This window comes from Drosophila suzukii, chromosome 2R (genome assembly GCF_043229965.1).
Source record: "Drosophila suzukii chromosome 2R, CBGP_Dsuzu_IsoJpt1.0, whole genome shotgun sequence".
NCBI lineage: Eukaryota > Metazoa > Arthropoda > Insecta > Diptera > Drosophilidae > Drosophila > Drosophila suzukii.
The window spans coordinates 19,185,756-19,208,936 of NC_092081.1; the positions used below are offsets into that span (position 1 = coordinate 19,185,756).

Here is a 23,181-nt window from a genome sequence, read left to right on the forward strand (position 1 = left end):
ACAGCTGATGACCAAGGCGAATGGCAAATCCGAAGCGTAAACAAAGGCAACATTTGGAGCAAACGCAGTTTAGCATGACGCTCGCCTAATCCTAATCAAGCACAGAGATAATGCTGCTGAAGATTCGCCACGCCCTGCTCGAGGTCACCAGTCCGCCGGCCACGAAGCAGTCCGCGATCATAATCAACAACGAAGTGATCCTCAGCTCGGGGAGCATTCTGCAGCCCCACTTGGTTTTGGACGGGGACAAAGGCGCGGAGAACAAAGGAATCATCGACAGACTGCAACGGGGTCAACTGCTAAATGTTCAGGATGACGAGGAGCTGGGTCAGCGAATTCGGTCGCTCAACTTCCTGGCTACCTTTGATCCGCAGCAACGAAGGCCAAATCAGAACGCTGCCTCCGGATCAAGGCAAGCCCACATCCTCTCCCGCTTCACGGCCCATCCGCTGTACTTGTTCTGCGCAGCCGAGGTGTCTCGCAATCTACATCACATCCTGCTCAACGCTGACTCTGGCGACGAGGGCGAGGTGCTCCGCTCCAGCTTCGTAGTGCTTGGCCTACGAAAGCCCGACAAAGAGGAGTCCTTCAAGCGCTTCCTGGCGCACATCGGCAACTACCTGCGACACCTGCAGCCCACGCAAACGCTAGATGACGTGCTGGTCATGTGCTCGCCCTTCGGTTTGGAGAACTTCTACAAGACGATCAGCATTGGCAAGGTGTCCAATGTGATGGGACGCAGTGCCTGTCTGTTCGCCATCTCCAATGCACTTCCACTGGGCTGCGAGGGCTCCGCCGTATTTAACAACAAACTGTAGGTGAATATTTCGCATGTAACTAAGCAAGAGATTCATGGAAGACTATCCTTTTCAGACGACTCATCGGCATTGTGATATGCACCTCGTTTCAAAGGCAGCAGGAAAATGTCAACCTCACCCTGGCCGCGAACTTTGGCTACCTCCTGCGCAACTTTATGGAGCAGCTGGGCATGTCTACCACGACATTCCAGTTGACTCGAGAGCCCTCGAACTTTGCCTGTAAAAAATAATAATCATGCCTTGTAATCAGTAATGGCTAATCACACATTTACTTCCCAGGGGAGCGCACAATTGTGGTCATTGAGTCGGCGGGTCAACAAGGCACTGGCACATTTATACGAGTTCACAACAAGCGCTTCATTCTCACCTGTGCGCATGTGGTGGGGCAGGTAATTATGGCTATATCTCAACCTTGGTCCATCTAATTGCCCACTTCCACTCAGAGCAACGAGAGGGTCAATTGCCGCGCTGCCGATCGTGAGTTCCAGTCGGAGGTGATATGGTCCAATCCGGACAGCGAGCGACCCTTCGACTTGGCTCTCCTCACAGCTCCACAGGACGTGCCCGAGCGCTCTTGCGTGCGACTGGCCAGGAGTCCGGCCACTCTTGGCCAGATGGTGTACAACGCCGGATTCCCCTACTACGTGAACTTCAGCTACAAGCACGACTTTAATCCCTCGATATTCCAAGGGAGGATCATCAAGTGCGACACTGGGGCCATCATGTCTGACGGCTGTGTGCAGGCTGGTCAAAGTGGAGGCCCCATGTTCGACCAGAACGGCTGCATCCTGGGCGTATGTGTATCCAACATCAAGTTGGACGACATAGTCTACCCAAATATCAACACAGCCGTTCCAATTTGTGATATCCGCAACACGTTGCAGCAGTTTGCACGCACAAACGGTAAGCAGAGCGTGTAAACGAATTACCTTAGCTGATTCCAATTTCTTGCAGACGTAAATGTGCTCAGTAACCTGGTGGCCAGTTCCGATGTGCACCGCGTCTGGTCCCTGGAAATGCCGCCCATTCGAAGCAAACTCTGAGGGGACTTTCCATTGGTAACGCAACTGTAATTAGTGTTTTGTTTTTTATATAATGTGCAATTGGCCGGTTGGCCAATCTTTAAGCTTAAGCAATAATGTACTACAAAAATAGATTAATGGTTAGTAATTGTGATTAGTTTTTGTCCAAACAATCGTTAACGTGGCTCTGCAGCACACTCAGGGCGTTAAAAGACTTTGAGCAGATGGGACAGCGCAGAACGGTGTCCGAAGTCCGGCTGGCGGCGGCCGTTGGGTCAAGAACCTATCGAAGAAAAAATGAGTACTCGAATTTACAGATTCTGGAAGCAGCGTACTCTTACTGGTCTCTGATCCTCCCGCAGACTGCTCCTGCTCGAACTCAAAGAAGAGGAGGGCGAGGCCGAGCCCGATTTGTTGGCCTTGTGGGACTCGGCCAGCGCTTCGATTAGCTCCTGGTTTCTCCTCTGCAGTGCCCGCAAGTCCATTAGGTACTGCTCTTTCTCGCCGGCATTCTTCTCGCGATCTGCCCGCTCCATTTCGAAGTCCTTGCGGTATATGTCGTTCTGAGTCTGCAGATGTTCGATCACCTCCTGTTTCTGGATGTCCCTGGCCTTCAGTTCGTTGATGTCCCGCTGCATTTTGTCCATCAGCTCCTGGGCGCTGGTATAGTTAACCTTTAAGCAGTCGATCTCCTCGATGTAGGTCTTTTTCTGCAAGTCGTAGAAGAGTTAGAGGTAAGCCAACCAAACAGTGAACGCAAACACAAACCATCTCATTGATCTCTAGGTTTTCCGCCAGCAGTTTAGAGAGCTGGCGCTGAAGGTCACGCACTTGACGATCGTGCTCGTCCCTTTGGACATAGTGCAAAGCCTTGTCCGGATCCGGGTCTGTTTTACCTCCGTCCTCAGGTACAAACTCGAACGAGTGCTGCAATATGTAGAAGATAAAGGCAGGGGAGCCCCGCGGTTGGTTATTTCATACATTCAAGATACTGCGCAGTTCAGAGTGTAGATAGTGGGGTGTGCTTGTGAATGCAAGCCTGTATCTGGGGCTTTGGCCCATCGCTTGTGCCGAGGGCAACTAGGCGGTACACGTACGTACCATCTTCAGCTGCTGCAGCTTATCGATCTCCACCCGCATGTTGTCGATCAGAGACTTCTTCTCGGACACGCTCTGCCGGAGCTCGTCCTGCTCCTTCTGGCTAAAGTCCTGAACCACCTTGATCTGCTCCATCTTTGCCTCCAGGTCAGCCTTCAATTTCTGGTTCTCATCGCGAAGTTGCTCTACTTGCGCCTGGCACTCCTGGAGCTGATTCTTGCAATGCTGCTCCCGGTCGGCGGCCTCCTGGCGCCATTGCTGCGTCAACTTGTGGTAGTTCAGCATGGTGTGGTTCAGTTTGTCAAGTGTGCCTGCATTATAACGATGGGTTATTGCTAGTTGAATGTAAGAGTTGAATTTTACTCACTTTTTAGAGCAGCGTATTCCGCAATCATGTTCTGCAGCTTAACCACATCCTCGGCGGAGGCCTGAAGCGAGCAGAGGCTGGGAAACTGCGAGTAAACACTGTTCTGTGGGCGGGAGGCGAGGATTGGGATTAGAGGTTAGCAGAGAGTAATCACACTCCAACCTTTAGGACATCGGATGGTACTTCTCCCATGATGAAGCTGGCAGCCAGGGACTGGTGCTGCGATGATCCGGAGTCCAGCGACTTGGGCTGCACCTGCGAGTTAGTCATGCTGCCCGGAGCACTGGCCATTGCTGCAACAGGTTGCTGATTGCTCGTCGAGGCAACGGGTTCCTTGGCCTCTTGCACGTCGTCCAGACCGTCGAAGACCAGGGAACCGACGTCGGGCTGCAGCGAGGAGTATGGCGAGCTGCCCAGTATGACGAACGACTCTTCCTCAGACATGGCGCCGCTGTCGCCGTTGTAGCACTGACTGGTTTTGATCATCGGAGATCTGTGATCAGCGATCAACGACTGCGGTCACAGTTTACCTGGGAATCCCCTTTTTTGACCCGACAGTGGCGTGCTTGACAAATCGATAAATTCCGCAGCGTCGAAATAAAAATGCCAGATGTTTTTCGGATCGAGAGTGTATATCTGAAAGTACACACACACAAGCGCATGGTTTTTATAAAAATTACACATAGTATATGACGGGCAATGAATCATTTGCAATCGGGAATTACCTTGCCGCGTCACATAGTTTCATATGAATAGTGTATATGTATAGTTTATATATGTAACTATATTTTCTGCCTAACCTTATCGCTCTTTGCTCTGTCAGCAATTCCCGGGAACAAACAATTTTCCGCAGAATAATATTTACCCTTTGATATTTTTTAGTTGTTGCTGTAAAAACAGCTGTTTCCCAGTGTGACCGCGTGCGGCTCGTGAGAAAGCTTAATTTACGCTCTTTTGGTAATATTCTGGTGTACGGTCCCCTTAAGGACCACATTCAGCCATTTTAATCAGCGATTGCAAATAAAAATAAATCCTTTAAAGAAGTCTATAAAAGTTGACAAACAACTCTACTGTCGATTTTTATTAAAAACTCTTTAGTTCGTCCAGAGTGAATAAGTACTCGACAGGATGGTACGGACAGAAAATGCAGAAAAGCGACTGTGTTAATTATTAATGAATACATTTTGTCCATCACTTTTTTACCTACGGTTTCCAAGATGTGAAAAATGTATCAAAATAATATACCGAAATTTGAATAAAAATAAAGTAAGAGAAAAGTAACGGAACTGCTTTCCAGTGTAACCGCCTGCGGCTCAGAAAGAAAGTCAAAATTAGGCCATTTTGACAAATCATCGTTAATGCTATCGATTTGTAACGGGATTGTCTATCGAAATTCAAAATCAAACTTTTTAATTAAACAAAGTTCACGCCTTCAACTCGTGCCAATTAAGGTGCATTACTTGCAAGGGGCTGGTGGAAAATCCCCGCATCATTCATCCAAACCCAGTGACGTGCATCCCAATTGATCTTCCCTTTGTTGCATGGGCTAAGATTGATGGGCCCGTTCTGAAAGGCCGGACAAACCAGTTGCCAGCGAAATTACACCGAATTGTAATTGCCAAAATTCGCATATTCTAATGGCCTGGCCATTTGACGACTTGAGAGTGCGTTCTGAACCCGCCAAACCGGATTGAGTACATCCATTGTTCGGTTTTTGCTCGATGGATGTGGGTTAATAAGACTTTCGCGTGTTAAATATGGGTGTGAGTGAAGCTCGCGACAAGGAACTGGTGGCTGGCCGAGATGCGACTTTCGTTATTACCATAACCAACCGGTTCCTGGCTTTGTGCAGAGATCCCCATTCCAATTCCCATTCCCATCCCCACAATTCAGAATTAATAAAGTAAGTTCGTAACAATGATAATCATCATGCGGTTTATTACTCAAGAATCTCTATTTGATCTTACGGCTAATGCACGCGAATAAATAAAATTAAAGAAAACTTAAACGAATACGATACGAAATTCCATTAAAGCTCAAAGTGCATTCAAGAAAACTCCTCAAACGGCTACAACTAGAAGGCTCACTCGTTCACTCAGAGAAGCAGGCTGGTTGCCCGCCTGCTCCTAAATCACATTCGCTCCTCTCGTTCACACAGGGTCACTTAGGTCTAGTTTTGGGGATCCTCTGGCCAGGATCTTACGCCTGCTGCTGGCGGAACAGACGCCTCTGCACCTGATGCGGTGGCTGGAGGTCGCGCTGCAGGACGGAGGCGAAGTGCTGCTGCTTCAGGGCGCTGATGGTGGCGATCTTGCGATGCCTGTTGGGCTGGGCGGCGGCCAGGCCCAGGCGGAATAAGGGCAGGTCCTCGTCGCGGGGCAGCGGCAACCGCTTGTCCTCCTCCACGGGGGAGCCATCGGGACGCACTCGGAAGACCAGGGGTCCGGTGAGGAAGCTCTTGGGTGGCTCTCCCGTCAGAGCGGCGGCCACGGGAAGCTCACTGCTGGACTGCTGCATGGATGGATAGCCGTAGGCCATGTCCATGTCCATTGCGTACTTGTGCTTCTGCTCGCTGCTCTCGAAGATCGGATTGGAGCCGGAATTGGAGTTGGCTATCGCATGGGGCAGCTGCTGGCGTGTCAGGATGATTAGCGAGGAGGCGGGCGGTGTGGGCAAGGGCTGCTGGAGCGGCTGTCTTGTGGTCACCAGGCTAGCTCCGCTCGGAGCCAATGATGACCAGACTGCGGAAGAGAAGAGCAGAACGAGATTTGGTTAGAGATCTCACGTCCAGCACGTTGCGGCTGCGGAAGCTCTGACGCGGAAATCGATCGATCTCCCACGCAGATAGATAGATGGCACTTACTCAGCTCGTTGGCTTCGCGCTGATACGGATCGAGTGCCTCCAGTTGGGCGTCGGACAGCGTCTGCAGCTTGGCGGACCCATAGCCGAGTAGATTGTGCTTGCACTGGTTCACCGGGAGACCCCCAACGGCGGCAGTAGACTTGCAGTGCACGCTAACTAGCTGGGCGAACGTGGAATACAGATGCGACATCTGCACAGAAATAAAAAAACTTTATTTTATTTAGCACTTTATATGATCTAAAAATTGTGAATAGTAAATCAGAAATGATATAATCTTATGTCTTCTTCAATGAAAGCTTTCAAGAACATGACTCATAGCTAACCCACTTAACAAAACAACCAAAAATGGCAGTGGCTTTGCTTGAAAATGAATTGGGTTTCCAAAGTATTGATGTCTGAATATCAAATCTATCATTCTTAATGGTTAAGCTTGGCTAAAAATCACCATCATCCTCAAACAAACCTTTAAAATATCCTTTGAATTTTCGGTAAATGCCTAGGAGACCTTTTATAGGATTTTCTTGTTAAAAGTGACTGACCTTCCATATAAAGACAGAACAACTCAAAAGGCTGATAAGATCATTAAATACCTTTTGGAACTTGTTTTTTAGGTCTACATATGTTAAAATTTGAGCTTAAAAACTTGGTAATATCGCAACTTTTTAACGGAGAAGAAAGTTTGAGGCCATAATTTTCCGCTGTGCCGAAGAGACATGGGACCGTGGGTAAACAGAGGGCAGAGGTGGAGCCACCAGGTACCACTTAGTGGGTGGATTTCGCAAGGTGCGTGTGTGTCAGCGGGGAGATGATTGCACTTTCGTTGCACAAACGAAATGCATTTCGAAAGCACGCCGCCCGGCAGTTGAGCAACTGCCTCCCAGGGCGCGAGTTTGATGGTCTGGTATAAGGCATAAGGCATATAGTATCTGGTATCTGGGTATCTGGTATGTGCCCCAGTTCGGATGGGTATGGGTTTACGGTTCAGCGGCCAGAGCAGCAGCAGCTCATTGTCTATTCTCCGTGGCCAGCGGAGCGTTGGATGGACTTTTAATTAGCGTCGAATGTTCTACGGAGGTGACACATCTATGGCAATTGGAATTTCTCTGCTCGCAGATGACGTCAAGTCGATCTGCTTCTGTTTGCGATGCTAATCTGGTGATAATAACAAACAGAAACTCCCCAGAAATTCCGAAACCGGCAGTTCGCACGATTTGCCAAACAGACAGGCAAACACAAGTGAAGATTGGAAGAGTAAACAGCAGAACAAAGAAAGTAGCAGCCAAAGAAACTGGGCCACATTTTGGGGCCAAGTGAGGGATCTGAACCGTAGTGCCCCCTCCTTAGACCCTCCTTCTAGAAGTAAACACCCTTGATCTGGTTATGGCGAGCTTGAAAAGTGCTCGAAAATCCAGCGAAGAGCTTCATTTGCATTGGCTCAACTTTGGGGTTTTACAATTTTACGCCGTTTGCATAATGCATCCGATGGATCGGCGGACTTGGAGGGGCCAAAGTTGGGGAGTTGGCTCACATTACCAATTACCGTTACCCACTCAGCCGGGCCGCACAAACGTGTGCAAACTGTAAAATGCAATTGATACCATCGCCCCACCAACAACCCCCTTTTGGTGTTGTATGTGCTTTTATTTAAATATTTGTGTGGCAAACGATTAGTTTGACAAAGTAAAGCCAATTTGTACGCTTGTTTTGGTTCTATTGTTACGCCCTACAGTTATGAAACCCACTGTTTACGTTTACGTCAGCAGGGGCTTATCTGATTCGAATAACTCAGTCAAGATTTTACGACACAATTTAATAATTAGCCAGAGTCAGAATTGAAAATTCCAAAAAAATATATATCTAAATTATTTATGGCTCAGTGGGTAAAAATTCCAAAAAGCCTTTGCGGGAGTTGTCAAAGTCACGTACTTAATTTGCTTATATAATATACATAAGCTCGTATTTATATAGATATGTAGATTCGAGATCGTCGGGGACAGCTTGTAATTAATTAGCCTTCCAGCTAAGTGAGTAAGTTGATGTCGATTGCACTCAATGAAAGTCTGGCTTATAGACAGACTGATCTTGGCCCCAAACGGTATCTCTGATCTGATCTGATCTTACACTTCCTTGTGAATATGGGAAATATTCAATAGCAAAACCCCCGAAAAGCGAGACCATTAAGCTGTCTCGCCAGAAATCGCTTCCCGAACCACAAATATGGGCGTAACTCCGTAATACCCCTGCCCTAAACCCATACCCATACCACATGCCATCCCCAACGGATCGGCGGTTCAATAACCTGTTGATATGCGCAGGTTACATTATGAAACATCGAAATGGCCAACAAAAGAGATCCACAAAAAGCAGCCACGAAAATGAAACATTTCATAACATACAAAATAAAAAGCCGCGAGTCGCCGTAATGACTCCGGTTCGATTGGGCATCGTCTGGGAAAAAAGGGTTCCGATGCGGGCATCCATTGCCCCCTCAGCACCCCCCATTTGGTATGCCATACCATTAAAAATATCCCAACATATTTTACGTAAATACAAAAAAGTAATGCGAACATAATTTATTTATTGAAGTTCGAACCGCAAACCGGCTAAACGCGTTTGCAACCATAAAAACATAAGGGCAACAAAAATATAAGCTAAGCTGTTGTTTATTTTTGCAATCGAAAATCGAAAGCGCTCAAATGGCTGCGACCACTTAGGAGAAGCGGTAAAAAATCACCTCGAAACAGGAAGCTGAAGCATCTTCTATAAATAAGTGATCGTTAGAAATTTACATTAATTGCAAATGTCCGAGTATCGGCAGTAAAATGTTAAAAACGCGAATTGCGTTTCTATTTTTCGGCAGCTAATTGGCTTTTTTAGAAATTATTTTCTCATTTCGGCCGACTCGTGTGGGGTGCCGGATGCGGCTTTCAATCACTTGTGGCTGTCTGGATGGTTGGGATCGGGTTCGGTTTTGGATTCTGGATACATTGTTCTTCCCAGCTCTATTGTCTCGGGTTTTTAAGGCGCAGTTCGCGTGCTTGGCGGTCAGAAAATCGGTTCAGACTGATGCGCTGCCAGCGGAAAGCAAAAAGATCTAATGACTGGCAAATTGCTATATATAAATTAAAGTCCATTGGCTAATTAATAAGCGGACAAAAACAAAACAAAATCCCCTGCTGTTTGGCCGCGGAGTTCATTAACCAAAAAACACAAAATAAACAGAAAACGCGGAGAAAATTGCCACAACGTTGTCACGCTTTGTTGCACAAACATTTGTGCAGAAAAGTGAAAAGCTTTTAGTTTTTTTGTTATTTTTTTTAGTTTTTAGTTTCGCTGGCAATTTACAGCACTTGCGAATGTAAATTGAAACTGTTGTTCCTCATAAATGGAAATTAATGTTTGCAACGCGCTTGGCTGAACTTGCTTGTTTTTTTTCGGGGGATTGGCTGACTAAACGCTGATAGATCGAAAACCAAAAACCCCCACGAGTATAACCTTTTCGCTTGATCAGTTGTGAAACCAGATTGCAGATACTTTTTGGTGTTTTGGCAATGCTTATGAGACACCCCTCGAACGCTCTCGAAATCAAGTGGCAGCCGGTCTGCTAGACCGGTATTCCCAGGCTAAACGAGACTATATCCACTGCTACATAATCCTCGCCAGACTCTGATAAGGCCCAATGTCAAGATCGCACTCCGCCAGGTATCTATTTATGCCAAGGACCGTTCTTCTTCAGCTCGAGTATTTATTGTGTTATATCTTGGTTACGATGCCAATCGCGGTACGGTTATGCAAATCGGCCAGCGAATACCGCTCACTGACAATGGACCAGGTCTTGTCAACCATTCATATTCATTTTTGTCTTCATTCCTTTTGTTTTTTTTTAGTGGCAAAGTGAAATCCAAAAAAACAGAAGCGCCGTTAATATGCGAACTCATTGAAGTTATCACAACATCAGCATATCCATATCAATATCGTTATTAATAACGATTATGCTCGACTGATCAAGTATTCAGCAATGCGCTAGATTCAGAAATTCAACAGATACAAAAGATTCGACAGATGCGCAATGCCAAGGACAATTGCCGCGTGTAAGTGGAGTAAACGGGGCGTATGCGCAACCTGCAGCTGGCGCACGGGGCGCATGCGCAATGCGCGCACTGTGCGGATTTATCGATTTTTCGATTTTTTTAATTTTCTCTTACCTTCTCGTTGCGGGTCAAAAACTCCCAGATGGGAATGGCCGATGACGAGCTGATTTGCATGTGGAAGGCGCCCAGCAGGCAGCAGGCCAAGATCACTTTCGCCGCACTCATTTTGGTTGTTTTAGTGTTGCGTACTCCCCACTAGTTGTAGAAAAGGTTCAGGGGATCCGTGATCCGTGTTCCGTGGGTCAATTGCACGCCTGGCTTGGGTTGTGTAACCTTTGTGCGGCGACTTTCTTTTTTTTTAGGGCCCAATAAAAACGCTTGTTGGATTAACACTGGGTTTTATTGGCTTTCAGGTCTAGCCAAGTGGCTTTCTTCTGCTGTTCGACGCACTTAATTGAATTATCGCTATTTTTGGGCGTACGTGTGTGGTGCGTCGCAAAAGCTTGTTTCACACTTTGACTTCTGGGCAAGATCGGGGGGCGGATCGATCACGAAAACGGAGAATTCCAAGCGAAACGGAAGCAGAGCGAATTGGGTAGGGTATCAAGCAAAACAACCGATCGCGGCGATGTCGGTGAGTCGTCTTCGGACGCCGCTGGCTCGGCACACGTATTTAAGCTCTGAGCGCAGCTTCGGCGGGCGGGAGAGCGAAAGCGCCGCTGGTGAGCGAAAGCGAGAGAGGCAGTGGGAGTGGGAGCCCCCCAGAGAGAGCAGGGGCGTCGGAGAATCGGATCTTCAGAAGAATTGGCTTTCACGTAGCCGCTAAGCTGAAGAAAGTAAGAGAGGGGATGTCCACTTAAGTACGTCATCATAGACCAAGACTTCCCCTTACTTGTCATTCTTTTTTTTTTAGGAACATAACTTTTTTAAATAAGAAGTTGGAAGAACCCCCTAGTTGAAGAACCCCTGAACCAATATGTAATATTGGAACTAACAATGGGATATTACTTATTGCAAAAGTATTACATTTGGTCCTTCGAGCCCGTAAAGTCATTGTAATATATTTTTAATTTTTTAAGTGGTTATAAAACACCTAGAAAACTAGTTTTGTAGATATTAAAATACAAATATCAATCATCTCTATCAAAACGGATCCACCCAAGCTATAATATTGGAACCAACCATGGGGTATTAATTATTGCAAAAGTAGTATATTTGGTCCTTCGAACCCGTAAAATCTTTCTAAGAAAGTTTAGATTTTATATGTGGTTATAAAACATCTAGAAATCTAGTTTTGTAAAAATTAAAATTCAAGTATCAATCATCTCTATCAAAACGGATCCACCTTACAATACCCAACCCCCTTGCCAGTTTTTCAAGTCAAGACGCTGGCTCGTCCCAGCAAACTTGTTCTACACTCGTACTGGAAATAGAAATTGAAAAACAAAGTAAACAATCGAAAAGGCCGAAAACAATAACAACCACAAATGAGGCGAACATCGTCGAGGCATTGCAAAAATTTCAAAGTCAAGTTTGCGTCGTCATCGCGTCTGTGTTTGTTGGAGCACGAAGTTTTTGAGTCCCGCTTGTAAGTTACGACTGTTTATGGGCCGCGGGGATTACTAAATTGTTTGCGAATTCTGGTCAACATCGGCCAGTCGCATATTTAACAGCGGCCCGCTAATTAAGCAAAATAAACATATCAAATTCTAAAATTCTACGGCGCCATGATCCTGTTTGTGTATTCAATTCGCGGTCAGATCGCTTAATTGAATTAACCGGTAAAAGTCGTTAAAAGGGAGCAGAAGAATGCGATCGTTGGAAATTCCTAACATCAGCGGGCCCCATAAATTTGATAAGGCCGAGATCGCTCCATTGAGTCACTGAATCTTCCGGCGAAAAAGAGAGCGGAGTGGGGCGAAAGCCGTTAGGTTGTTGACTCGACAGATTACAAAGAGTGGAGTGGAGTGGAGTGGACCTGGTCGAAGAAGCGCCGTTAATGCGCTGCTCCATTGGATTCCTTCCGGGAGGGCGATAATGACAGGCTCCGCTCCAGTCATCGTCAACTTGTGGTATTCTCGACTTTCTCTTGTCATCCCCGAATTTGATAATTAAGAAGATATGTTTTGAATTTAAAGTATAACAAAAAGATTAAACACAGAGCACCATACCATAGGTATTTCGCAAGGGTCGTTCTAGGATTTAAGAGCAGGACTAAACATTTAAAAAAAATATTTAATTATTAACTTGGTATTGACTTGGTAATTTACAGAGAACGGAAACACAAGCTATAAGAGAAGTCTCCCTTTTCAAATTGTAAAAGATAAAACCTTAAATAAATAAGTAACGCCTATAGATTATCAAAACTTTAAACGTGTTTTTCTGAAAACTGTGCGATTTCTGTGGGTGTTTTTATGATAAGTTTGTGGGCAGATAGCACCCGTCATCAAAAATGATAAATAATAAGAGATTCCATACCTTTTGTAAATATTAAACTACAAATATTAAAAAAATTCATTTCAAATCATGAAAACTTTAAATTCAAAATAGGCGACTTTTTAGTTTAAGTTGGGTCTCTTTGGGTTCACTTTGAATTTTTTCTTAACTAATAATAATAATAGAGTAAACATAATTGCATTGACCATTTTAAGGTTCTAGATATATTTATATTTTAAAATGTTAAAAATGAGCTCATGAAGTGTTAAATACGTTTTCATATACCTCTGTCTTTCGAGTACGAAAACCAATACCTTAGACTCTTCCTCACACGGTGTTGTACCTCAGGAAGTTGCGATCGATGCGATTACCGCCGCCGTAAAGTTCCTGATCATCATTATTTTTATACATCATGAAAGCCGGGTTCTGGTCGTCGCCGAAGATGGGCACAAAGCTGCCGAAGCTAAGGGACTGCTTGAGGTGTTGATCCGGACGACGGCCCAGTTGGATGACCTTGCTGTACAGATCTACGTCGGCCTGGAGGGCCCGATCGAAATCCTTCCAGTGGACGAATTTCACCTGCTCGCTCGGAATGGCATTGTTGTCCAGCAACTCAAGAAGGGTATTGGAGTTGACGGGCTGCACCACGTTGAGCTCCTGCTCCTGGGCTAAGGATTCCCCGTTGGGCAGACGCCGCTTGCTAGGAGACGTATCCAGATCCCAAAGCCAGGCCAGAAGTGGAGTCACAGAGCTCTGGAATTAGTAATGAGATTTACAACAGTCCTTGTGGATAGCTTTTTGCTGGGACTCACCTTATCACTTCGTCCTATGCGGGGAATGGTCTTCAGGTTCTTCATGGTGAAGCTTTCCCCTCGCTTTCCCAGCCGCGGCACATTCTTGGTGATCTTCAGGAAGAATCCTGGACTGTCATCCCCCTGGCTGACGGCCACAAGAGCCACCAGGAGCGATACAGCCAGAACTGTTAGGGATCTCATGCTGATGCCGCTCAAGCTTCTCCTGGCTCCTGCTTCACAATCGATGGCCTTTATATACCGAGATCCACCCTCATTTGGGCGTTTTAGAAATGCGGGTGGTTCCAGAAATTAGCATTATCGATCGATTTAGTGCGGAGCAGATAAGAAACTGACCTAAATGCCGTTCAAAAGAAAAGTATTCCTGCACTTATTTCTGCGGACTAGGAAAATGTATGGAACTTTCCCATTTATATTTTACAATTCTTTTAAATTAATGGTGTAAGAATTATTCCATTACAAAAATTCAAATTGTATCTAATATTAGACTGAGATAAAAAACAAACCCAGCTTCAACTTAATTTTAAATAATAAATAAATAAAACAATTAAGGAATAAATTTAAGGAAATGAGGGGGTGCTAGATCAGGGAACTTTGCGCCCACTGGGCAACCTCCGTGGGAAGGGCCTGGTATCGCTGCACCGCCTGCTGGATCTGTCCATAGGTCAGTGCCAACTTGTGCATCTCGAACTCCTTCTGCACCTTGCCCACGCCACCGCCGCTTCCGCCGGAGAGCGGCATGATCAGCTCCCCGATGCGCAAGTGCTCGAAGGCCTTCAAAACGATGGACCGCTCAACGCCCTGCATCGTGGTGGACAGCTTGGCGAACTTGGAGAAGCGGGCGAAGATGATCTCAAAGTTGAAGGGATCGCGGTCGTAGATCTCCGAGTGGTGCTTGATGGAGATGATGAGGCAGAGCTCCAGAACTGACAGGCCGCAGAGCAGTTCGATCTTGTCATCGCCCTCGAACTGCGCGCCCAGAGCAGCAATTTTCTCGGAGGTTATGTGGGGGCATTGCGGCCGCAGCTGGGCCACTAGTCGAAACAAGAAGTTCTTGAGGAAGGCCTCGCTAATGTCAAAGTCGTATAGCGCTTGCAGGGTGCGCCTAGCCTGTTGAGTGGCCAGTACCTTGGTCACCTGCTTGTTCCACATTTCGCGGGTTCTGGGCTGGAAGCTGAAATCCCCGGGATCGAAATGGTTGAGTGCAAAGCAGAGCACATCCGACCGGATCCTTTGTAGATTATCAATCCGTTCTGCCGCCTCCAAGAGTGAGTTGTTGCTTGGAAGAGTCAACAGATCCTGGCACAGGGTCACGTACTCCTCGAAGCGCTCCGAGTTGGGGAACAGGAAGACCTGCCGGTGAGAGAAGCGCGACTTGACCCGCTTCTCCAGCAGCTCGATCACATCCAGACGGCAGGTGACGCCCAGCACGCAGATGGGCGCTTGGGCGGACTGGGAGACATCGAAGAGATTGTAGAGCAGCGTCTGGTTGTGGTGGGCGCAGAACAGGTCGAACTCCTCGAGGATGAAGACCACGCTTTTGGACTGTTTGCCGCCCGCCTTGAGGCACTGCAGCAGGAAGGCCAGGTTCTCGGCGAAGGAGCCGAAGACCCGGCCATCAGCGGCGTTCTCCAGCCGCATCTGCACGGTGATGGACTTGAGGGCCACGCGATCGTCCGTGTGCAGGTTCCCGTCCAGGTGCACGATCAGTGTGTTCTCCACGAACGACTTCTTGGCCAGCAGATCCGCCAACACGGCATTGATGAGCTGAGGGATTGGAAGAACTGGGTTACTAACAGTGGTTTCAACTCCATCCTGAATCCCTACCGTGGTTTTGCCGGATCCCCGGGGCCCAATTAACAGCAAGGAGTTGGATTCTCCCATTTCCGCCGTGCGTTGCAGCAGTTGGCGCACATTGGCCCGCTCCTCCGCGTAGCCCCTTAAGGTTGTGTAGTCCCGCTGCAGGCGCTCCTTCAGGAAGCGCCTTATCCCGGCCAGATCTGCATTTTCTTCTGGCATTTGCGCTGCGCTGATATTGGAGTATTTTTTAAGTTTTAAAAGGACGCAGAAAACAATGCGCGCCAAAAAAACGTAAACATTCGATTAGAGATGGATCAAAAACCGATGTTTGATTATTACTATCGATACTATCGGTTTCATTAAGAAATGAGGTTAAAAACTTTGATAAGACTTAGCCTTTGCTCAAAGCGGTTTAAAACATTGCTTACATTATACCGCTGTCCCAAACCACTTCGATCTAAGGATTTTAGTTTGATCTCTAGTTTTAGAACATGTATATATAAATATTTTTAAAGAATTGCAGTTCAAATTTTCTAAAAATCGGCTATTACGTTCCCCTGATATTATGTCAAATAAAAATAGTATTGTTAGCAAATCAAAATCAAGAATGCTTCAAAAATGTAAAATGGTACCTCGGTGAACTCTTAAAATAATTGTACGTTAATTTGCATTAAAACATGGACATTTTTATTATATTTTTTTGTTCAAAAAATATATAACCAAATTATGTTTAAACAATTAATGTGGGTCGTTAGCTTAAGTTTAAATAAATTAACAAGAAATAATTAAATTTGTGCTTTTTAAATTTTTATGTTTTTATTAAATATTATGCTAAACTATTGGCTACCGGTCGACTTAATTTTATAAAAATCTGGTGATCAGCAAGGCGATTAATTAAAATTAAATTAAATTTTCTGATTAGAAAAATTAAAAAAATGTTTTTTGAAATAGGTTTTGAAATATTTAGCTATATCTATTCAGAATAGTGTTATTTGGCATGCACAGTAACCATTTTCATTATATTTATTAAACATTAAAAGCGTTTCAATGATTGATTGATATTGACTGGCAGTTAGAATGGCAATAGACCGAGTAATTACAAATTTTATCTTTTCGAATATTTCATGTTTTAAACACTCTTTATTATGGTTATTGCGAAACAGTCGCTGTCCAGAATGGACACCTTTCGGATTTTTCTGTTAGTTTCCATGGGGCCGATCGTAGTAAGAATCAAGTATATGTATATCTATCGAAGGCACATATAAAACGTATTATTTCCACAGCTTCGGGGACATGTGGAGTTTAATAATGTGCACTGCCTGGTACGGGACAGAAAGTTCATGGACTTCGAATATTGCTACCTAAAGTCGGTCAATCGCTCCTACAAGTACCTTTCGTTAAAAACCAAATTTTTCCAGCTACCCATCGAGTCTTGCATGGTAAGAGGATGAAGCTCTGGCATATTTCGCGCTATCAGTATTCCGACCTTGTTTCAGACCAAGTTTCAGTTGAGGATGCGCGAGAACAAGCGGATCCTGTACAACTTTGACATCAAGGTGGATGCCTGCAAGTTCCTCCGGGACCCCGATAAGCACGTACTGGCCAACTGGGTCTACCAGACGTTCGCGCCCTTCTCGAACATGAACCACACCTGTCCCTACACAGTGAGTGAGTCCTGCCAAGTCCTGAAACCCAGCCCTTAGCTGTTCCTCCGCCCGCAGCAAGACGTCGTGATCGACAGGTTACCAGTGCATCACGTGAACAAGCTGGTCCAGACGATCATTCCCGATGGCAGATACTTCATGAACACCACCTGGGTAACTGATGGAATCACTCGCGCCGACGTCGTTCTCTATATAACCAAAGCCTAAGCGTACCATACTTTGCCACTGATCGAAATACATATGTAGATGATATGAACCAAGAAATCTACACAGGAGTCAATTCGGAAGTTTTCTATTAAGATGGTTACCTTCATGCATTATATGTATTATCTTTAAAGCAGGCAATCAAACCGAATCTGGTTTCGGCACAGGGTTCGTGCCGATACGAACCGGTTCTTCAAAAAATTTTTAAAAATATTTATATTGACTTGTCTAGCAATGCAAATTAGGAATATATATGGTTTCTCCATCAATGAGTTTTGAACTTCTGACCAAAGTGCATTAATCAAGTTTTTGGTACAATCAAATTGGTTGATAATCTCTAACTAAAAGATTGTAACTAAACCTAACCGGTAAAAAGCAATCGGGTACCGGTTCGAGATATTAAATCATTTTATTCCGGTTAACGGTTCCGGTTCTGGTTTTGTTCCCTGCCATAAACACTATGTACCATCTTGAAGGTATTTCCTCAGATTCCTTAGGGGCAAAGCTTAATCACCAGTTCACAATAAAAAAAAAAATCTAAACTTAGCTTTTTGTTATTAAAAATTAAATTTTAATAAGATGATGATTCTACATAATCTCTGATGTATATTTGTGACAATGAATCGTGGTAAAAACAAAGCTTGTTTAAATTTTCCATTAAGTTAATATTACAATTTGTATTCCAGATTAATCGACAAGTCGAGAATTGTCTTGAGGGACATTACAGGTTACAAAGATATCAGACTTTTGGTGATTTATGTAACATTTAAAACTTCTTAAATCAATACTTATTTATCAGATTAGACCAAGTGATAAACCTTAAACAAAATGGGGGATGTTTCACAAGAATCCCAAGCGCTTATTGCAGTTTTTTGCACAGGTGGCTGGCAGCACATTACCGAGTGACCTGGATGCACTGCACCTGCCGCCTGTCAAGTGGCAGCTAATGCGATTAGGGAGGATCTCCGATCCTCGAACTCAGCTGCCAATCAGGTGGGCCAGCCAGAAACTTCACACATTTCGAGAGATGTCCACTCCACAACCACAACGATTAAAAAACTGTACACAGCATAACCCTTAGGAACACTGAGTTAAGTAAACAAAAGCCCACACCCCTCGACAAGATGCCGGCGGACATAGTGACCACGGAGCAGCTGCGCTACCAGCTGGCCTTCATCCATGCCATGGACAGGACCTCGCGGCACTGGGAGGACACCTTCTCGTGGTATCCGCGGATGCAGTGCTGCCACTACCGGCGGATCGATCAGATCTACCTGGAGAGTCGCCAGCAGTATGGCGATGGGGTGTTCCTCAAGTACGCCAACCGGGGGCGCCTGCTCAAGAAGTATGCGGTGACGGCGCAGGATGTGGAGGAGAGTCTGCAGGAGCGGAGGACGCAGGACAGCGATGGCATCCTGAGCATCAAGGTGGCGGCCACCGAGAACGGGGAGTACGGTCGGATGAAGCCGGGAAGGTTGTACTTCTGCTAGGACAAGCCACATAGCTCCTACTCCACCCCGATCCTCGCCAGAACCACTCACAATTAAACTATCATCGTCCGCTGACAATGCAACTCTCAATGGCCGTCACTCATTACGCGATTTTTGCATGACCATGCGCATAATTAACAAGGTGAAAATGTCAGTCAACCTGTTCCCGCCCCTTCGCCGCAACGAGTGCCCACTGTACCCTCGCCTACTTGTAAGCGACTGAAAAGTTCGCATAGGTAATTAAGTGATCGCGTCTGTCCACTCGATGAGATGACTCGCCTCGTTTGTTCGGGAACTTGGAAACTGTTTTTATGGCACCCATAAAAATGGGAAATATGCATGATATGGCACACCATTTACACATTGCATTAACTTCAGATACAAATCGGATCTATTGATTTGATAGATTTACATGCACTTGAATAAACTTCGATATGAGACACATGTCAAAATTATAGTGGCAACATGAAGATTATTTTTTATACACAAAGAACAATATAGATAGGACATAATATGATCATTTTGGTGAAATGCAGTATCAATCTCAATACCTAGAATACCGTTCCTTAATGCCATATTTATATTATGCAAAGGTAAAAATGATTCTTAACAAGTTTACCATGCATATTTCAAATTGATCCTTAAGTATTTTTTCTCTGTGCCGGAATTTCCGGAAATATCCCTATTTTCGGCACACTATTAACTTGATATATGTGTCCATGGGCACAGCTGCTCCTCCTGCGATTACAGACGTAAGCCCAGGTGTCATAGGCGAACTTCGGGCAGTATGATTTAAAAGTTCCATATGCAAATTACCCACAAAGTTTCTGGCTAGCCCATCCGTCTATCCGTCCATCGGAGTGCGTGGTAGCTGGAAAAGTGGCGATGGGAAATGGGAAAAGGCATATAGGAAATGCAGAATGCAAAATGCCCATGCAAGTGTGCAAATTACACAAAGAGAACGCGAACTTCGGGCCAAGTTGCGAACTGGGCCAGCGACTCATTAGACACATGACAGCATTCACAGAGTTCTCGAAGGGAGGGGGTGGTAAACATTTTTCGAGTGGGTGGTGGTGGCTCAATCACCTGGCCGGGGGAATCCAGGTGGGCAGCGGCCGGTGAGAATGCGTGTGAAAAATCAGCCAGCAGCGGCCCACAAAATCGCCGAGCGCACAATTAAACGGTAGCAGATAATTGCTATCGAAAGCCATAATGATGGCCGGATCAGTACTTACATACTATATAGTATAGTACCATATCTTGATTCGACTCTCGAGAGCCGAGAGCTTTGTGCGCCTTTCTCGGCCCTCATTGTTTGGCCGATTTTCCCATCATCATCGATCGATGCGAACTTTTTTCGAGACCATTAACGCTTTTCTGTTGACTCATACTCATCCGATCGGGAGGAATCTGTTTTTGGCAGTCGGTTGTTGGTCAAGAGAAGTGACAGCCAGAACAGAAAAGTTGCTGCTTCAAAGTAAATAAACAAAGAGAGACACCTTCTGTAGCCCTTAGAGTGGGTGTACTTCTGCAGAGAGGTCAGGGGTCAACCCCTTTTTGGCCAGGGTAAACAACATTTGCGGATTTCACGCCAGGGCTCAGACAGCATTGCTGATCCTATTAGTGCTCTTCAGAGGCCTCGACTCGCCACGACTCGATTGACTGACTGGCGCCATGTCTCAGGTCAGGACAACCATTCCCATTCCCTACCTTTTGGCATTACAAGAAGGTCTCAGGATTAGGGCGTAAAAGGGACTTAATCCAGTTTTGCATCGATCTCGCTCGCCGTTCGCCTTTCTTAGTCCCAGGTAGATGAGGAACAGGTTAGCACTGGCACAGGAAAAGCCAAATAAAATAATAAAGAACCAAATGCCAAAGCCGAAACATTAAATAAATAAAAGTCAACGGCAGTCGGCAGTCAGTCAGGCAGCTCATAAACGCCGGTCCCAACTTCAAATTAAAACGCCATTGGCGCTTTGGCACGCATAGACATATCTGTAGGATTGCGACTTGGTCTTTGAGGTGGATGGGGACTTGGAACTCCAACTCCGATTCCGATTTCGACTTGGGTCGTCCATCAACTCGCTTTGGTTTTGGCCGACGCGACTGCCCATAAGCCAATTTGCCAATTTCATAAACTCGGTTTGATTTGCCGCCAAAAAAGCACAGAAGACAAAACGAAACGAGCCGACTCGACTCGACTCTGAAAAATAAAACCCCAAAAACGCCCCCAGGCCGGGCAGACAAATTCCGACTTCCATTTGGGATCCGTGGTTGTTTTGTGGAAAAGCAGCAACAAATCGTAAGGTGGCCTAGACCTAGGAAGGTATCCATCGAAGCGTCTCTATCAAAAGCTAACTTGGAGCCAAAGAAGTGGAAAAGAGGGTTCTTAAGAAAGAAATTCAACGATTGGTATATAACTAAATGAATAAGTTATTAATAATTACCTTTTATATTGATATAATAGATAGGATTTTGATTTTTTGGATCGTGAAATATATGAGTTATTTCTGATTTAGGTTTCAGAGGCTAGTTCAATTTATATTAACCTTAAAGTAAAATAAATAATACATTATATTACACTTTATACTAAAAATCGAATAATTCATTTCCTTTGAATATAACATCTATATTGATGGTAATATCTGTAGTATATCTGTAGTAATATATGATTGTACAATTTTTTATTTGCTAGGCAGGCTTGAGTGTGTTAAATGGTTTATGCAACCGTTGATTAAACTTAACCCTAACATAACCTTTAACTTAAACATTAAATTTATCCCTCTTTTGGCTTTTGATTCCATACGATATCTCAATTGTTGGTATTAAAATTGATCTGATTAAATTTGATTGATTTGATTAAAATTAACCCTTACATAACCCTTAACTTAACCATTAAAATTATCCATCTTGTTGCTTTTGATTGCTATCTATATCTAAATTGTTGATATTATCGGTTTTAAATGATTGAACTATCTTTGAGTTGTCAAGTTAAATAGAGTTTGTTAAAATCTTTTAATGACTAAAGAAAACCCTAACATAACCTTTAGTTAAACCACTATTTATTTCTGCTTTTAAACCCTTATGAGTTACCCACTCCCTTTTGAAAAGAACTTCTTGTTGGCTACGCCACTGGCCAAATTACACTTATGGCCATAATTCAATCAGCGCATTATCAATCACGGCGGCTACTTGTCTTGGCCAGTGAGTCAAGTCAATCAGCCATCGCATCGGCCATCTCCATCCCGCTCGCACTGTACCGATCGCCTCGGTGCGTCTCGCTCGCACTTGAGTGTGAAACACGTTTGAAAGTCATTAACTTAAATGATTCACTTTCTGAGCCATAAATTTCGCCACTAACTGGCGAGCAGCCAGCCTGTATGCGCGAAATAACGTCGACAGAAATGTCTTAAAAAATTGCTAAATAATCGCCTTAAATGAGTCTATAAAACTGAACACCCCGAGCGGCGACTAGAGCTCAATCGACGATCGAGCGGACCCAGAAGCCACAAGACTCGACATAAAAGACAGAAGTAGCTCAAAAGTGTTTTCGAAACCCCAAAGTGAATTTTCATTGCCAGCGGAAGTCGTAAATCAATTTTTTCCTCTACCAAAAACAGAAAAATGGGGGAAAATGCTCGAAGAGCACTCTCCCAGCCAAAATATGTTTAGGCCTAGAAATCAGAGATCGGGGATGGTATAAGATGGTATGGTATGGTGTTGTATGGGATGGGATGGGATGGCGAGGGAAAAAGAGGCGCCCATTCTGGAAGAGCATCCGCAGCGAGAAATCTTTGTTGTTTGCTGCTCCTCCGACCAATTTCGGCTAAGACGACAGCCATAATGATAGGGGCCACTTTTGCCGCCGCCGCCGCCACGCACGCTATATGGCCAAGATGCCATGGGCGGCGGGGGGGAGGGGCAGGGGCTGGGCCCACCGAACGGAAAGGGGCAACTTGTCAGACATTGTATTTGTGTTCCATCTACGTTTCCGTTTCAATGTTTTCAAGACGCCATCATGACATTGTCAGGGGCACAACAGCAAAATACGAAGACGACATCTCACGCAGCCTTAGAATTTCCAAAGTGGTGAGCTGAAAGTATTTCGTCAGCTGGCCTTTGAAAAAAAGTGTCTGTATGGGTACAGTTTAGTTGAAAGTTTTTTATTTCCGGACAGAAAACTGAATCTGATGAGATGGCATTGCACACCATCGAAACATGTCATTCAAAGATCACAGTTTTGTGTAAATCAAGTAATATAAGTTGCGATAAAAATTATAAGCTACACCTTTGGTCAAAAAAAAAATTATTTAAATTTGAATTATGAACTTAGGAGAACAATCTATGTTTAATCTAAGTTCGCTTTGAACCTAAAATTTAAAACAGATTTTTGCATATAATCCCATGTCTTCTTATAACTTTAATACCACCTGACATATTTTTTGTGCAATTAATTCCAGATTTAATTTATAGTTTCTTATTAAATGCATATGAGTTCTTAATTCCATAAGAATTC

At 44.9% G+C, this 23,181-nt stretch overlaps 7 protein-coding genes across 10 annotated transcripts; 3 read left to right on the top strand and 4 right to left on the bottom strand.

The window, feature by feature from the left end:
- Positions 1-17: 17 nt before the first annotated feature.
- LOC108009726 (uncharacterized) lies at positions 18-1,988 on the top strand. The gene is made up of 5 exons (XM_017074308.4): positions 18-814; positions 874-1,037; positions 1,098-1,207; positions 1,262-1,721; positions 1,773-1,988. Exons 1-5 carry the CDS (start codon positions 111-113, stop codon positions 1,859-1,861), a joined length of 1,527 nt encoding a protein of 508 aa, XP_016929797.2. The 5' UTR covers positions 18-110; the 3' UTR covers positions 1,862-1,988.
- key (NF-kappa-B essential modulator kenny) lies at positions 1,868-4,212 on the bottom strand. Of its 4 annotated transcripts, none has more exons than XM_036813000.3 (7): positions 4,106-4,212; positions 3,468-3,941; positions 3,306-3,408; positions 2,942-3,249; positions 2,609-2,767; positions 2,176-2,550; positions 1,868-2,123 (listed from the first exon to the last, which is right to left on the bottom strand). In XM_036813000.3, the coding sequence occupies exons 2-7, from the start codon at positions 3,789-3,791 to the stop codon at positions 1,995-1,997; spliced, it is 1,398 nt and encodes a 465-aa protein (XP_036668895.2). In that variant the 5' UTR covers positions 3,792-3,941; positions 4,106-4,212; the 3' UTR covers positions 1,868-1,994. The 4 variants fall into 4 exon arrangements, with proteins under 4 accessions (XP_036668895.2, XP_016929799.2, XP_016929800.2 ...); XM_017074310.4 differs by having other exon boundaries at positions 4,171-4,190; XM_017074311.4 differs by having other exon boundaries at positions 2,182-2,550; positions 4,031-4,171.
- A 997-nt stretch (positions 4,213-5,209) lies between these two features.
- Reg-5 (Rhythmically expressed gene 5) lies at positions 5,210-10,914 on the bottom strand. The gene is made up of 3 exons (XM_017075102.4): positions 10,374-10,914; positions 6,169-6,358; positions 5,210-6,046 (listed from the first exon to the last, which is right to left on the bottom strand). Exons 1-3 carry the CDS (start codon positions 10,482-10,484, stop codon positions 5,505-5,507), a joined length of 843 nt encoding a protein of 280 aa, XP_016930591.2. The 5' UTR covers positions 10,485-10,914; the 3' UTR covers positions 5,210-5,504.
- A 2,079-nt stretch (positions 10,915-12,993) lies between these two features.
- On the bottom strand, positions 12,994-13,830 carry ETH (Ecdysis triggering hormone). Its single transcript, XM_017072817.4, has 2 exons — positions 13,508-13,830; positions 12,994-13,448 (listed from the first exon to the last, which is right to left on the bottom strand). The coding sequence occupies exons 1-2, from the start codon at positions 13,688-13,690 to the stop codon at positions 13,023-13,025; spliced, it is 609 nt and encodes a 202-aa protein (XP_016928306.2). The 5' UTR covers positions 13,691-13,830; the 3' UTR covers positions 12,994-13,022.
- A 125-nt stretch (positions 13,831-13,955) lies between these two features.
- On the bottom strand, positions 13,956-15,619 carry Orc4 (origin recognition complex subunit 4). The gene is made up of 2 exons (XM_017072550.4): positions 15,335-15,619; positions 13,956-15,274 (listed from the first exon to the last, which is right to left on the bottom strand). The coding sequence occupies exons 1-2, from the start codon at positions 15,524-15,526 to the stop codon at positions 14,087-14,089; spliced, it is 1,380 nt and encodes a 459-aa protein (XP_016928039.2). The 5' UTR covers positions 15,527-15,619; the 3' UTR covers positions 13,956-14,086.
- Positions 15,620-16,448: 829 nt separating this feature from the next.
- On the top strand, positions 16,449-17,664 carry LOC108008220 (uncharacterized). Its single transcript, XM_017072010.4, has 4 exons — positions 16,449-16,530; positions 16,591-16,746; positions 16,804-16,971; positions 17,029-17,664. Exons 1-4 carry the CDS (start codon positions 16,453-16,455, stop codon positions 17,176-17,178), a joined length of 552 nt encoding a protein of 183 aa, XP_016927499.3. The 5' UTR covers positions 16,449-16,452; the 3' UTR covers positions 17,179-17,664.
- A 445-nt stretch (positions 17,665-18,109) lies between these two features.
- On the top strand, positions 18,110-19,116 carry LOC108008809 (uncharacterized). Its single transcript, XM_017072714.4, has one exon. It carries the CDS (start codon positions 18,300-18,302, stop codon positions 18,663-18,665), a length of 366 nt encoding a protein of 121 aa, XP_016928203.2. The 5' UTR covers positions 18,110-18,299; the 3' UTR covers positions 18,666-19,116.
- Positions 19,117-23,181: the final 4,065 nt, after the last annotated feature.

Bases quoted from the DNA above. Each gene is read 5' to 3' on its own strand.
- LOC108009726 (XM_017074308.4), top strand. From the start codon at position 111: ATGCTGCTGAAGATTCGCCACGCCCTGCTCGAGGTCACCAGTCCGCCG. The intron at 815-873 runs GTAGGTGAATAT...TATCCTTTTCAG, and splicing joins GCCGTATTTAACAACAAACT to ACGACTCATCGGCATTGTGA. The intron at 1,208-1,261 runs GTAATTATGGCT...ACTTCCACTCAG, and splicing joins GTGCGCATGTGGTGGGGCAG to AGCAACGAGAGGGTCAATTG.
- key (XM_036813000.3), bottom strand. From the start codon at position 3,791: ATGATCAAAACCAGTCAGTGCTACAACGGCGACAGCGGCGCCATGTCT. The intron at 3,250-3,305 runs GTGAGTAAAATT...GTTATAATGCAG, and splicing joins GGAATACGCTGCTCTAAAAA to GCACACTTGACAAACTGAAC. The intron at 2,551-2,608 runs GTTTGTGTTTGC...TACGACTTGCAG, and splicing joins ACCTAGAGATCAATGAGATG to AAAAAGACCTACATCGAGGA.
- Reg-5 (XM_017075102.4), bottom strand. From the start codon at position 10,484: ATGAGTGCGGCGAAAGTGATCTTGGCCTGCTGCCTGCTGGGCGCCTTC. The intron at 6,359-10,373 runs GTAAGAGAAAAT...ATTTCTGTGCAG, and splicing joins TTTTGACCCGCAACGAGAAG to ATGTCGCATCTGTATTCCAC. The intron at 6,047-6,168 runs GTAAGTGCCATC...TCTCTTCCGCAG, and splicing joins GCGCGAAGCCAACGAGCTGA to TCTGGTCATCATTGGCTCCG.
- ETH (XM_017072817.4), bottom strand. From the start codon at position 13,690: ATGAGATCCCTAACAGTTCTGGCTGTATCGCTCCTGGTGGCTCTTGTG. The intron at 13,449-13,507 runs GTGAGTCCCAGC...TACTAATTCCAG, and splicing joins GCATAGGACGAAGTGATAAG to AGCTCTGTGACTCCACTTCT.
- Orc4 (XM_017072550.4), bottom strand. From the start codon at position 15,526: ATGCCAGAAGAAAATGCAGATCTGGCCGGGATAAGGCGCTTCCTGAAG. The intron at 15,275-15,334 runs GTAGGGATTCAG...CCAATCCCTCAG, and splicing joins GGGGATCCGGCAAAACCACG to CTCATCAATGCCGTGTTGGC.
- LOC108008220 (XM_017072010.4), top strand. From the start codon at position 16,453: ATGGTTATTGCGAAACAGTCGCTGTCCAGAATGGACACCTTTCGGATT. The intron at 16,531-16,590 runs GTAAGAATCAAG...TTATTTCCACAG, and splicing joins TTTCCATGGGGCCGATCGTA to CTTCGGGGACATGTGGAGTT. The intron at 16,747-16,803 runs GTAAGAGGATGA...ACCTTGTTTCAG, and splicing joins TACCCATCGAGTCTTGCATG to ACCAAGTTTCAGTTGAGGAT.
- LOC108008809 (XM_017072714.4), top strand. From the start codon at position 18,300: ATGCCGGCGGACATAGTGACCACGGAGCAGCTGCGCTACCAGCTGGCC.